At 16.5% G+C, this 13,673-nt stretch overlaps 2 protein-coding genes across 2 annotated transcripts; both read left to right on the top strand.

The window, feature by feature from the left end:
• Positions 1 to 2,951: 2,951 nt before the first annotated feature.
• On the top strand, positions 2,952 to 7,953 carry PRELSG_0415000 (conserved Plasmodium protein, unknown function; the record flags this gene model as incomplete). Its single annotated transcript, XM_028680298.1, has 3 exons — positions 2,952 to 7,536; positions 7,717 to 7,779; positions 7,889 to 7,953. 3 exons carry the CDS (start codon positions 2,952 to 2,954, stop codon positions 7,951 to 7,953), a joined length of 4,713 nt encoding a protein of 1,570 aa, XP_028531809.1.
• A 1,785-nt stretch (positions 7,954 to 9,738) lies between these two features.
• PRELSG_0414900 (zinc finger protein, putative) lies at positions 9,739 to 12,554 on the top strand (the record flags this gene model as incomplete). Its single annotated transcript, XM_028680297.1, has 4 exons — positions 9,739 to 9,842; positions 10,026 to 10,102; positions 10,256 to 10,311; positions 10,446 to 12,554. The coding sequence occupies 4 exons, from the start codon at positions 9,739 to 9,741 to the stop codon at positions 12,552 to 12,554; spliced, it is 2,346 nt and encodes a 781-aa protein (XP_028531808.1).
• Between the last annotated feature and the right edge of the window lie 1,119 nt (positions 12,555 to 13,673).

Here is a 13,673-nt window from a genome sequence, read left to right as displayed (position 1 = left end):
TTTATTTAGCTATGTATTTTATAAATATTATATGATTATTTGTATCAAATGACAATCATCATGATTTATTTCATTTTTCTTAATAGGATTTTTTATTGTACCCTTAAGTTGATATTATTATTGGCAAATTCATTTTTTTTTTAACATATTTTAACTACTTTTTTAAAATTTACCTTTTATATTTTTTATCTTTTTTAATTACTTGTATTTTGTTTGTTGTATACTATTATAATTAATTTCTTCTTTTATTGAATTACTTTTTCTTTTTTTTCTACATTCAAAACTTTAGTCAATTCCTCATAAGGAATATATAAAATGGTGATATTTTAATAAATACTATTATTACAATACCAGGAAACTATGTTTAGCAAATACTTAATCAAAACAACTATTAAATCTTTAATTTTATAATTTCTCATGAATATACTTTATACTTTTGGAATTATTTCATTTGTCTAAATAATGAATGAGTAAAAAATTCTTCAAAATATAACATTAAAAAAAGGAAGGAAATGTAAATACTTAAGACTTTTATTCTTTTTTTTTAGATATTTTTTAATTATAAAATAAAAAAAATAAAGTAAGTTAAAGTTATCTAATAAACTATTTAATTTCTCAAAAAAATAGACTAATAAATCTTAAAATATAATAGAAATAAAAATTATTAACTAAATATGAGCATAAGCATATATTTTAAAAAAATATTAGTATTATTATAAATAAATGTGTAAACTGAGTATGTAACAATGTTATTTAAATTAGGAAATACAAAAAAAAAAAAAAAAATAATAGTGTATATGTTAAAGTTATATATATCGTAAAAGTTAATTGTGAGAAGTAAAGAATCTTTTATATTAAAATGATAAATAAAATTAAAACATTCCTATACTAAATAAAATAGAAATGTGGTAATTAATATTAAAAATTTAAATATTTTTTTATAGTTTAAAAAAAAAATCACTTTATAAAATAATATTAAATGAACTTCGGAGTTTTTGATTTTTATAATACTTATAAATAAAATGTTTCTTTAAATTTATTTAAATTAAGAAATATAACTATATAAAAAGATTATGAACTACCAAATTATTCTCAGAAAGTTATTCTTTATTTTACCTATTAAAATTAATATCTACACAAATTAAATTTCTAAATTTATTTTCATTTAATTAAACATATATACCTGTTTTTAATTAGTTCCTGTAAAATTAATCATAAAAAAATAATTTTAACATGTTTACTTTAATATTTAATACATATTTCCTTTAATTTTTTCTTTTTTTAACTTTTTGTATTAATATAATAAACGAAAAACGGTTATATTAAAATTTTTTATATGTCTATATTTTAATCTTATGGAATAAGAGTTGTAAACTTATAATTTTTTATTTTTTTATTCATAATATTTTACCACTAAGGTTAATTTTTTAAATTAATCTTTCATATAATAAAAAAGATAAAAACTAAAAAATTTTCATTAAAGATATAAAAAATATGTTTTTAATGTAGCATTGCCTAAATATTAATTTCATATAAGATTATTTATGAACACAAAATGATAAATGTAAACTATAAATAGACATAACATGAACAGTTCATATTTTATTTCATTTTTTTATTTTTTGAAAGTTCGTAAATAATGTAAACTTTCATAATAATATACTTCTGTGAAATAAAAAAAAAGAAAACAAATTATATGAAAACACGATAATACTAAATTTTTAAAATGAACAAGAAATCAAAAAAACAAAAAAAAATATATATATGGAAATTTTTTTCATAAAATACAATTTTTCTTTTATTGATATTTGAAGTTAAAATTTTAATTTTTACTTTAAGAGAAATGTATATAAGCAAAAGTATTAACAAAACGCAACAATATATATCACGAAAAAAAAAAAAAAAATATATGCTTTTTGTATTTTTTTTTTTTTGAAATTCATGATATCTAATAATTCCTTCCATATTATTTTATTTTTTTTAGATTAATATTAACTAATATTTTTGTTTTACATTTAATAGCTCTACATATAATTACTTTCATTTTTTGTTAAAACGATAAATTTTAAAACTTGAAAATGAAAAAATTAAATTATCCTTGGTAATTATGGAACACAAATATAATATTTAGATTACTATAGTCATATTAGTTTTTTTTTATTTAGTTTATATATATAAATTTACATAATGTATAATTTAAATTTTTATTATGAAAATAGTTTTTTCTTATAATAAATAAAAAAAACTAATTGCTTTAATTATTATTAATCTTGAAATATATGATCCATAAATGATATTAAATATTTATATTTTTTTCCGTTTAGTAAAATTACTTTTCATAAAAATTATACAACGTTTTTTATGTAAATATGTGAAATACATGATTCAATTACTATATTAAAAATTAACAGAAAACTTGATTTAGTGCTAAAATAATGAAATTCACTTTATAAAGTACATGTACACTTGTATATAGATAAAAATGATAAAATTTTCAATATGATAACATAATTTGTAATATATATATAATAATTTTAAAAGGTAAAGAAAATGATCTATTTTTTTTTTTTTTAATTATTTGAAAATTAATTATAATAACCCTAGCTTTATTTTCTTTTTTTTTTTTTTTCTTTTTTCAAGATTTAGTATGTTTTTTTTCATCATTGTATGTATATTTCTATGATTTATTATATATATTATTATAAATTTTATCTCATTCTACTGCTTTCTATATATATATTTTCATTTTTTTATAACTATTTTTTCTAATATTTTATTGTTTTTTTTTTTTATTTATTTATTTTTTTGTTTACGTGTATGTGTGCGTGTGTGTGTGTGTGTGCGCATGAATTTTTATAAGTACATATGTTTAATTTATAAATTTTTTTAGACTTTTATAAATTTTCACATTTTCATTATATGACATTATTCTACCAATCCATTTAGAAAAAATGAGTACTGATAAATGGAATAAGTTATATGTCTATAATCATGGAAATTTAAACAAATCATTTGAGAATAGTAGTAGTAATTGTCATAATAAAAACATAACATACTTAAAAGAAAAAAATGGTATATATACAGATATAATATTTCAGAAAAGTAAAGACAACAATGAAAAAGCCAATACAAAGAAAAATGATATAAAAATTGAAGTAAGTGATATAAATAAAGATATTAAGCTTCATGTAAAAAAATTATATACAAGGCAATTAAATGGCTTAGAAAAAATGGACTCTAATATGATAAATAACTCAGATAAAGCAACTACAAGAAATATTGAGTTTTTTCCTACATTGAAACATAGTGATTATAAAATAATAAATAGTCAAATATTCAACATAAATAAAAAAATTGATCCAGTATATTCCAATTCAGAATTAAAAAATAATTTAAGTTTACGTAAAAATCCAGAAAGTCATATTTCTACCCATGAAAATGTTCACAATAACTTAAAATTTGCAAATTATCCATGCGCAATAAGGAATAATGATGTAAAAACTCTATTACATAATAACTTACTATTTTTAAGTGGTTTAAAGAACGAACATGAAAGCAATTTAAATGTTAATAAAAAAAAAAAAATAAATAATTTCATTAAAAACAAAAATGATTTAAATAAGCAGGAAATAGAAAATGAATATTTAAAGAGTCCAATTATTAGTAAAGAAAATAAAGTATGTTCAGACAGTAACAAAACGAAGTTATACAGTTATGTAGAACCAGTATGTAATGGAAATACCAATATATTTTTAAATAAAGAAAAACAAAATTTATTAAATGATTGCTTTTTAAAGAATAATACCACAAATTGCAACAAAAATTATGTATCCGAAGAAACTAATAAAGAAAATAACTTTAATAAAAAATTTATTTATGGCATCAATAATCAAGAATCAATTACACATCATGACAATAATTCAAAATTCAAGAAAAGGAATAATGATGTAGAATATACTGAAAAATGTAACATAAACATAAGTAAGTTAATTCATTCTTATAAAGAATATCAAAAAAAGAAGCAAGAAGAAGCTAATACTGAAATTTTGTCTAAATTTAATAAAAAAAAAATAAATAATTCAATTAATGAAAATAAGTTTAGCAAAAGAAATAAAAATATAGATAAAAATAATATTAACGAACATTGTAATTTGCATGAAGATTCAATTGATAAAGTTAAATTGGATAATGGCATAATAGCAAATGAAATAGAAATAAAAAGTTGTGCTATATTGAAGCATTCAAATGAAGTTTCAGATAATGAAAAAAATGAAGGAAATTTATTTAATTCTTTAAATAAAAGCACAAATAAATTGTGTACTCAGGATTCAGATAGTAATTTATGTTTTAATAAGAAATATGATAAAATTAAAAAAAAGAAAAAAAAAAAGAATATTGCAGATAACAAAAATAATTTTAACTATAAAACAAATATGGGAAAACTAAATGATAGTCTAAATTGTACTGTTTTAAATGATTCTTATTTTCATAGAATAAATGATACTGATTATATCTATGAACACAAAAAGGATGAAAACAAAAAAAATAATCATAATGATAAAATAGATAATCTGATCTATAAAAATAAAATAGCTCATGATTCAATGAATTCTTTTTTGTGTAAAAAGGTTTTAGAAATACTTAAAAGTAAAGAAAACATAATTTTTAATAAACCAGATAAAACTATTATAAAAGAAGTAAATAAGGATATTGATTCTTCAAAAAATTTAAGAGAAGATAAGAAGGAAATAATTCATTTTGATAATGACGAAAAAAATAAAAAATGTAAATTAAATAGTAGTAATAATAATAAATCTACTAATGATTCAAACGAAAATACCAATTATATTAATAATATTTACAGTGATAATACATATATTAATAAAAATATTAATAATAATATTAGTAACAATTGCAGTAATAATTTTATACTACATAATGCTAGCTTTAGTAATTCTAATATTTCATCTATCGAAAATTTTAAGTTATATAATCATACTTTGGAAACTTTTACCAGCTCAAGTAATAATAATACATTTAATTTAATAAATTTTAAGAATGGAAGAAAAAATAATTCCGTTAAAATGAAAAAGCTCAAAGATAATACCATTAGCAAAAATTATATAAGTTATAAAAAAGAGATAAAAAGTAAAAAAGTTATATTCGAAAAAATAAGTATGAATAATGAAAAGAGTAAATTAAAAAATTATAGTAATTCGATAGATAATACATTATTAAATAATAATGAAATAAACTTTATCAGTAATGAGGATTTAAATAGTTTTGATATTTTATGTGAAAAAAATATTAATAATGTTGAAAATTTTTGTTTAAATGATATTATTGTTAAAGATATAGAAGAAAAAAAAATGAATAAATTATTCTTTGAAGAAATATGTGTATTTAGATTAAATGAGAAAAATGATATATATGACTACAATAGTCAACCAGTAAATTTATTTCATAACAGATCATTAAGTAATATAGATTTAACAAAATTAGAAATAAATAAAAAACATTATAAAGATATAAATGATGAAGTAAAAAATCTTATTAAAAAAGAAGATGCCTATGAAATTGAAATGAATATTGGCCTAGTTTTTAGAAAATTTATTCCTGTGACTATGAATTTATCTTGTAATTATTTACTTATTAAAAAAAATGAAAAAAATATAATAACTTGCATATCTTACAGTAATATACTAGAAATAAATATGCTCAAAAAAAATGAAAGAAGGAAAATTTTTTTATTTAAATTAGTTTATGTTTTTAAAAAAAAAAAACAATCTGAAAAAAAGGTCACATTATTATTTAGAACAAATAAAATTGAAGTATATAATAAGATCAAAAGCAAAGTTGAACCAATTTTAATGAAAGAATCAAAAAATAAAGAATACATAGATATAGAAACAGTTTATAGTTATATTATTGAAAAATATAAAAAGATGCATATTCTATACCTAAGACAACTCTTGCAAAATGTAGAAAAAATATTAAGAAAATTTATCTTCAAACTTTTTTTTCATAAATTAAAATTAAAACATGCTTACTTAAAAAAAATAGAATATATTAAAAAACAAAGATCTAAATTAATACAAGGAATGATGGATAAATTAGAATTTTCTTTAAGAAAAAAACTTCAGAATTATTTTAATTTATTATTAATTAAAACCTACGAAAAGAGTATTGTTAATTATCAAGTTAAAACAAACAGCATTTTATTCAATATGATTATTAAGGAAAAAACTGTTTATCAAGAAAAATTGGATAAGCAAAATACTTATTTATTATTTAATGTGTTATATAGTTTATATAAAAAAAAAATGACTAATTATTTTAATTACTTCGTAAATAATAATCGTATTTTAAGTAAAGGGAAAAATGCATTCTCCTATACTATAACGCATTTAAACAGTATTCTATTAGAATATGATAGAAGAATTAAATGCTTTGTATTATCAAAACTAAAATTTAATTATGATCATATTTCTTATTTTTCTTTTGTAATGTATAAATTATATTTCAAAAGGATATTTCTTGGTTATTTACGTATAAGAGATAATAGATTAAACGTAAAATTTTTTATTGAAAAAAATGTTTACAATTTAGTTAGAATAATTTCAAAAACAATAGAAAATCAGAAATACTATGCATTTTTAAAATTACAGAAACATATTTTTCAGGAAAAAGAGAGAAAAAATAAAATTATATGTGATAATTTAATTTATGCAAATAATGAATTATGTAATAATTTAGATAAAATAGCAATAGAAAAAGGAATAAATAAATTAGAATGTATATATAAATTCAAAGTTAAAGAGAATTTAGTAAAATACTATTATAGATTAAAAGGACCGCAAATAAATAATAAGCATTTCAATCATTGTTTAAAATATTGTTCTATCTTTGTATATATTTTAAGTAAAATTATTCAGAGAAAAGTTCATAACTCCTTTTATTTTTTTGTATTAAAATGTTTTCAAGATAATAATAAAAGTAGACTTATTTATTCAATGAAGATGTTGGAATTAATATTAATTAAAAAAAATAAAAGATATATACTGGATTTATTAAAATTTTATGATAAATACCCTTATCTGTTTAAATATAGGCATTTAAGCAAAATAGAAGTTTTTATTATTAGTATTGAAAATTTTATTTATTTCTGCAACAAAAAATTGCTATTAAATTTTATATTAAAATTACACTATTTGAAATATCAAGGAAGAATTATTAAGGCTTATACATGTATTGGGAATCTATATAAGTTTATTGATATAATACATCAGAAAATTCAATCACATATATATGAGCCTTTTCGGTTATTACTACAAAATGCCCAAGAAAAAAATCACAAAATGATAAAAGAAAAATTAAATATTAAAAAAACTCAATTAAAAATTAGCAATAACAAGATACCCTCTATGTTAAGTTTTAAAAATGATGATACCTCATCAAATCGTCTAAATCTTATGAAAAAATATCCTCTATTTTTTTATAATTCAGACATATCTCCTGACTGTACAACTATAGCAGGTATAATTTATTAAATAAAAAATAACTTATTTTTCCGATATAATTTCTCATTTTCTCTAAATATCTTCCATATATATATATATATATATATATATATTTAAAATTTTTCTAATTATTTTTATAAAATGTGTATTATATGAATGTTTTTCCATTTTTATAAAAATTTTTTTTTTTATGCAGATGATAAATTATCACTACAATCAAATGATTCTATTTCTAATATTTTTTCTTATGCTTATGAAGGTAATATATATAAATGTACATATTTTAATTTTTTATACTTATAGTATATTTCATATAAATTAAAATGTATGTATATATTATTGTTTTTATTTTTTTTCATTTTTAATAGATATGGATAAAATTAAAAGGAAAATATATGATTTTAATACAAAAATTAGTCATGTTAACTTATAGACAGAGAAAAAAAAAAAAAAAAATCTCTTTTTATTATTATTCCACTAATTTATTGTTGTTTTATGTATAATTACATTATTTTTATAAAACAATTTTTTTTAGTAATTAAATTATGAATAATCCCAAAAATTATTTATGCTAATTTTTTTTTTTTTTTATGAAATAAAAAAAATCAGTTTCATTTCCGTTTTCTTTTTCTTTACCTGATTGTACCTATATATATATATATATATATATATTTTATAAATCAGTTTTACATAAAAATATTTAAAATAAAATGAATTATTGAGTATTATTGATTTTTTCTTATTTTTTATTTTGATTCATTTATTTGAAAATATTATTTTTTTTTATCCTGAAGCTAAATGAAAAAAGAAAAATATATATGATTAAATATTTTTAAATAAAATATACTATAATATATTTTATCTATTTATATAACTCCATATTTTTTAGTTTCTTATTAAAAATTCCATAAAAAATTATAGAATTACACGTTTTATATTTATATTAATTTACTAATTTTTATTAAACAAAAAAATTTCATAAGTACGAATATATTGAAAAAAATAATAGTATACATATATAAACATACATGAGCTAATTTTATTAAAATTTCATTATTATTTATTTTACACTTTTTTAAAATGTAACTGTTGGTAATAAAAAAAAAAAATACTAACCTTATTATTAGGAAAATTATTTTAATCGTATTATTTTTTCTTTTTTTTTGATACTAAATAAAAAAAAGGAGAATCAAAAAAATAAAATTTCAAATAATATACTTTATTTTCTCCAAATATATATATGTTTGTGAAATTTTAATTGTAATACAAAAAGATAATGCATATATAACATCTTAAAAATATAATTTATGTATTAAAATAAATTAGTAAAAGTTAAATTTAACTGTTTTCTAAAGAAAAATAAAAAATTTAAAAAAAAAAGGGGCAAATTAAAAAAGAATGAATTAAATAGATGTATTTTTTTTCATTCATTAAATATGTTCACAAAATTTTTTTTTTATTTTTGTTATAATGTTAATTACAATAGAATTCTTTTAAAATAATTTTATTATAAAATTATGATTACAAAGAAAAGAAAGAAAAACTTAAACGTAATTATATTTTTTATAGCTTATTTTTTTCTTTTTCCTTTTTTTTTTTTAAATTGGATCATTATAAATTTCTTCAGTAGGCACAATTTTTCTTTTTGTATTACACACTTTAGTATTTTTAAGTAATTCCATTTTTTTCAATTTTGAGAATTTCATATATAAATAATTTTTTTTATACTATTTATTTTTTATATGTTTTTTTTTTTATTTATTAATTTATTTTTTAATATATTCAATTGAAAATTATTGTTTATATCATGCTTTTCTTCTTTGAAGATTAATATAAAAAATAGAAAATTAGTAAAGGACGATATAATATTAATATGAGAACATCATTTTATTTTTATTTAAAAATTACAAAATTTTATGATAATATATAGTCTTTCAATAATAAACTTTTTAGTTATATATAAGAATAATAGGAATAAACAAATGAAAAAAAGGAAAAAAAAAAATTTATATTTTCAATTTTTGACGAATTAAGTAAAAATATTAAACTAAATATTTCTTTTTAAGAATATAAATTTTTTGGAAAAAATAAAAAGAAAAAATAAAACTGAATAACACTTCAAATTGTGATGCTGTTTTAATATCTGTATATTTAAGGGAAAATTAAAAGAAAAAGAAGTCATATATATATATATATATATATATATTTATGATATAAAATGAATTATTTTCATTTTTTTATATATACTCTTCTTACTTTTATATCTTTGTATATGTCTTTTTTAAATTTCAAATCCTTTTCTCATTATATTCAAAATAAATGGTAATAAAAATATACATACCCATTTATGTATATTATTATTTTTTTTTTTCTTATAAATTGATATATTGACTTTTTATAATTTTGTACATTTATTTTATGTAAAAAATACCTATTTATATATTTACCTTTACATATATATAGACATATAATTTTATTTACCTTTGTATATATATATACGTTTAGGAACATTTTATTAATATGGAATTTCGAGTTTTATATCATCAGGCTTATTAATAAGTTTTTTAATTACATTTTTTTAGGTTAAGATTTAATCTTTTAGTATTTTTTTGTTTTTGTTTTTTTTTTGTTTTTGTTTTTTTTTTTCTTTCTTTTTTTTTTTATTATTTATTTTTTAATTCTTTCCAATTATTTATTTTGATTACCCTATATAATATTTTTTTTAATATTTACAGGAAATATTCTAGCAGTAGAACTCCAAAAAGCAAAAGAAGAGTTAATCCATCAAATGGTTTGATATAATATATTTTTTTAATAATTTAAAATATAAAAAATTAGAAAAAATAAAATAAAATAATAATAATAAATAAATAATAAATTAATATAGTTTTATTATATTTTTTATTTTTTTTTTTAATTATATAGATGAATTTATTAATTTTGATATTTTTAATTACAACTTTAAATATTAAGGAAGCAATTTGCTGGGTATGTATATTTACTCCATTAATCTATGAATCAGTTAGAATAAAAATTATTAAAGAAAGAATTTATCTTTTTAATAATTTTAAAATGGAACATAAAAAAAGAATAAAGTTATTGTCTTATTCATTTTTTACCTTAATTGAGTGTGTATTTATTTTAAGAATAATTTTTAGTTTTTTTTATAATTTAAAAAGTGCAGTTAAAGTAATAATATTATTTGAACCAATCATTATTTGTATAAATTGTATATTTTTAATTATAATTTCATCATATCATTATTTTAATTCAAAAATATTTTACGAAAAGCCAACTTACTTCTATTTTTTATTAAGTTTAAATAATATTATTAGTAATTTAATACAAATGTTTGAATATATTTATATGTGGTTTTTTTACGGATCATTTTTAAATTTTATTGATTTGTTTCTCCTTTTGAAATTAAAGAATTGCTTAGTTTGCTTGAAAAATAATTATAAATCCACAAAAAACTGCTTCATTAATGAAAAATTATTTAATAATTATTTTAAAAATGAAGATAAGAAATATCTAAAATTAAACAATATCATTTGTATTATTTGTAGAGATTATAATTATCATATTAATTATAAAAAACTTGCATGTGGTCATTGTTTTCATATATCTTGTTTATATTTATTATTTGAATATGATAAAAGTTTTCTTTGCCCTGTATGTAGACGAGAAATAAAATATGAATTAGAAGATTTCGAAAAAAATGACGATAATTTAAATAGTAATTCATTAAATTGTAATATTGATAATAAAAATAAAGAAGACGATATAAATGAAAATAAAAATCAGACTGAACATTCTTTTAATAACAATATATATGAAAATTCTAGTGATTCTTATAATTCTAATAATGGTAATAAAAAAAACTATCAAAATAAGGATATAAATAAAATTAATAAAAGTAATAGCAATCATATAGAGGACTCTAATAATGAACTATGCCATTTAAATTATCAGAATTTAAAAAATAAAGAAATTAAAAAATATTTAAAAAATGAATATAACAAGAAAATCATAAAATACGATAAACTTTCTATTGAAAATGTATATGTTGATGAATCTAATGAAATTTATGACTTTTATAACACAAAAGAAAAAAATGACAATGATATTATCGTTTATAACTACAATAATGATATATATATGAGTTATAACAATAATATTAATACGGTATATAATAATAAAATGTATTGCAATTATATAAAGAATTCTAATTATAGTAATGCATCCAATATTTTTTCTTTTTCAAACCCAAGTTATATTAATAATGATAATTTTCCATATATCTCAAATATTGATTCAAATATTACTTTATTAAGTGAAATTAAAGACATTGCAAAGAGCAATAATTTTTTTAGAATGGATGTTATGGATAAGGAATATGAAAAGAGAATTAAGAATAATCTTTATTTACTAAAACAAGTTCATGTAAGTTTTAACAATTTATTAAAAAGTAAAAATGAATATTCTTTCATAAACATAAAAAGATACTATAATACCAAACATAAATATGTGCATTCAGGAATAGAAAGTAAAATATTTAATATTAAAAAATGTTATTTAAAAAAGTATCTGACTATTAACAATAGTATTAAACAAAATAATATATTTTCTTATAAAGAACATAAAATAAAAAATAAAAAATATGAGCTTAATAACATATGTGAGATTCAAAATTGTGTAATAAATAATAAGAATGACAATTCAGAAAAAAAAAACTTTAATTTATTAGAACATAATCAAAATTATAATAGTATAAAAGAAGAGAAAATACATGAATCAAGCGAATGCGAAAAAACAAATAAATTCAAGCTTAATAGAAAATTTAATATATTTAAAATGTTTAAAAATAAAGATCTAACTTTTATAAATCACATGAATTCGAAAAAAAGAAACTCTAAATTAAATATATATGATTTTTTAAAAAACTTAAAAGATAAGATTCATAATCGAAGTGAGATAAACGTTAATGATAAAAAAAAAAAAAATAAAATATTCTTTTTTAAAAAAAGAAATTAAATAACAATATAATTTTCATATTCAAAAATTCCAATTTTTTTTTTTTTTTTATGTATCTAAAACACGATTTAAAGTGTATATATATATATATATATATATATATATATATATAATAAGTACATAGTTAAATATATTTATAATTGTGAGTAGCAAAAACTAATGATAAAAGTTTTTATTGTAAAATAAAAACCAAAAGTGATAGGTTGATACATTAAAATAAAAAAATTGCAAAACATTATTTTATAATTATAATTGTAATTATAACTATTTTTAATTTTGTTTTTTTATATCTCTTTTTTAGTTCATTTATCGTAATTTTTATTTGAAATAAGACAGTTCTATGATTTTAATTTTAATTTTGATTTTATTATTTAATTTTTTTTTATATATCTATTTTACTTTATATTATTATTAATTTGTTTTATTTTTTTTTTCAAATTAATAATATTATTTGTAATTTTTTTAATTAAATTCACAGAAAACATCAACCATAAAGAACTTTTAAATGAAGTATAGTACTTCAAAAAAATATATTTTTAATTTGTGTTATTTTTTTATTTATGTTGTAATGAACTAAAATTTCAAACTTCTCAAAAGAAATAAAAAAAAATAAAATTAGTAATTTTTAAATTCTATATTTGATGTGCAAATAATTACTTAATTAAAGTTATCTTTTTTTTTAATATTTAAAAATTTAAAGAAAATATAAATTTTATATCTAAAAAAATTATCAATTCAAATTAATAATATAATAATGTGGTCATGTATTCTTTTAATTAAAAAATTCAATATATATAAAAAGAATTAAACAATTTAAAAATTTTCAAAAGAAATTTAATTACTATGATTATATAAATAAATATTTCATAATATAAAGAAATTCTTACTATGTCTAAATAATCATTCAAAAAAATCTTCAAAATGTATATATATATTGCAATATTATACACTTTTTGCATTTTTAAAATATTTTTGTCCTTATATCTTATAATTGTTACTCCTCATATGAATTCAAGATCACTGTTTTCAAACTTTTAAAAAATAAAAAAAATTATAATTTAAAAAAAAAAGCAAATGAAATAAAAATGTTATGAAATAAATTGGATCTCCATGGTAATA

Source organism: Plasmodium relictum (assembly GCF_900005765.1).
Source record: "Plasmodium relictum strain SGS1 genome assembly, chromosome: 4".
Lineage (NCBI taxonomy): Eukaryota > Apicomplexa > Aconoidasida > Haemosporida > Plasmodiidae > Plasmodium > Plasmodium relictum.
Note: the sequence above shows the minus strand (reverse complement) of the source record. Positions and strands in the feature narration are given on the sequence as shown.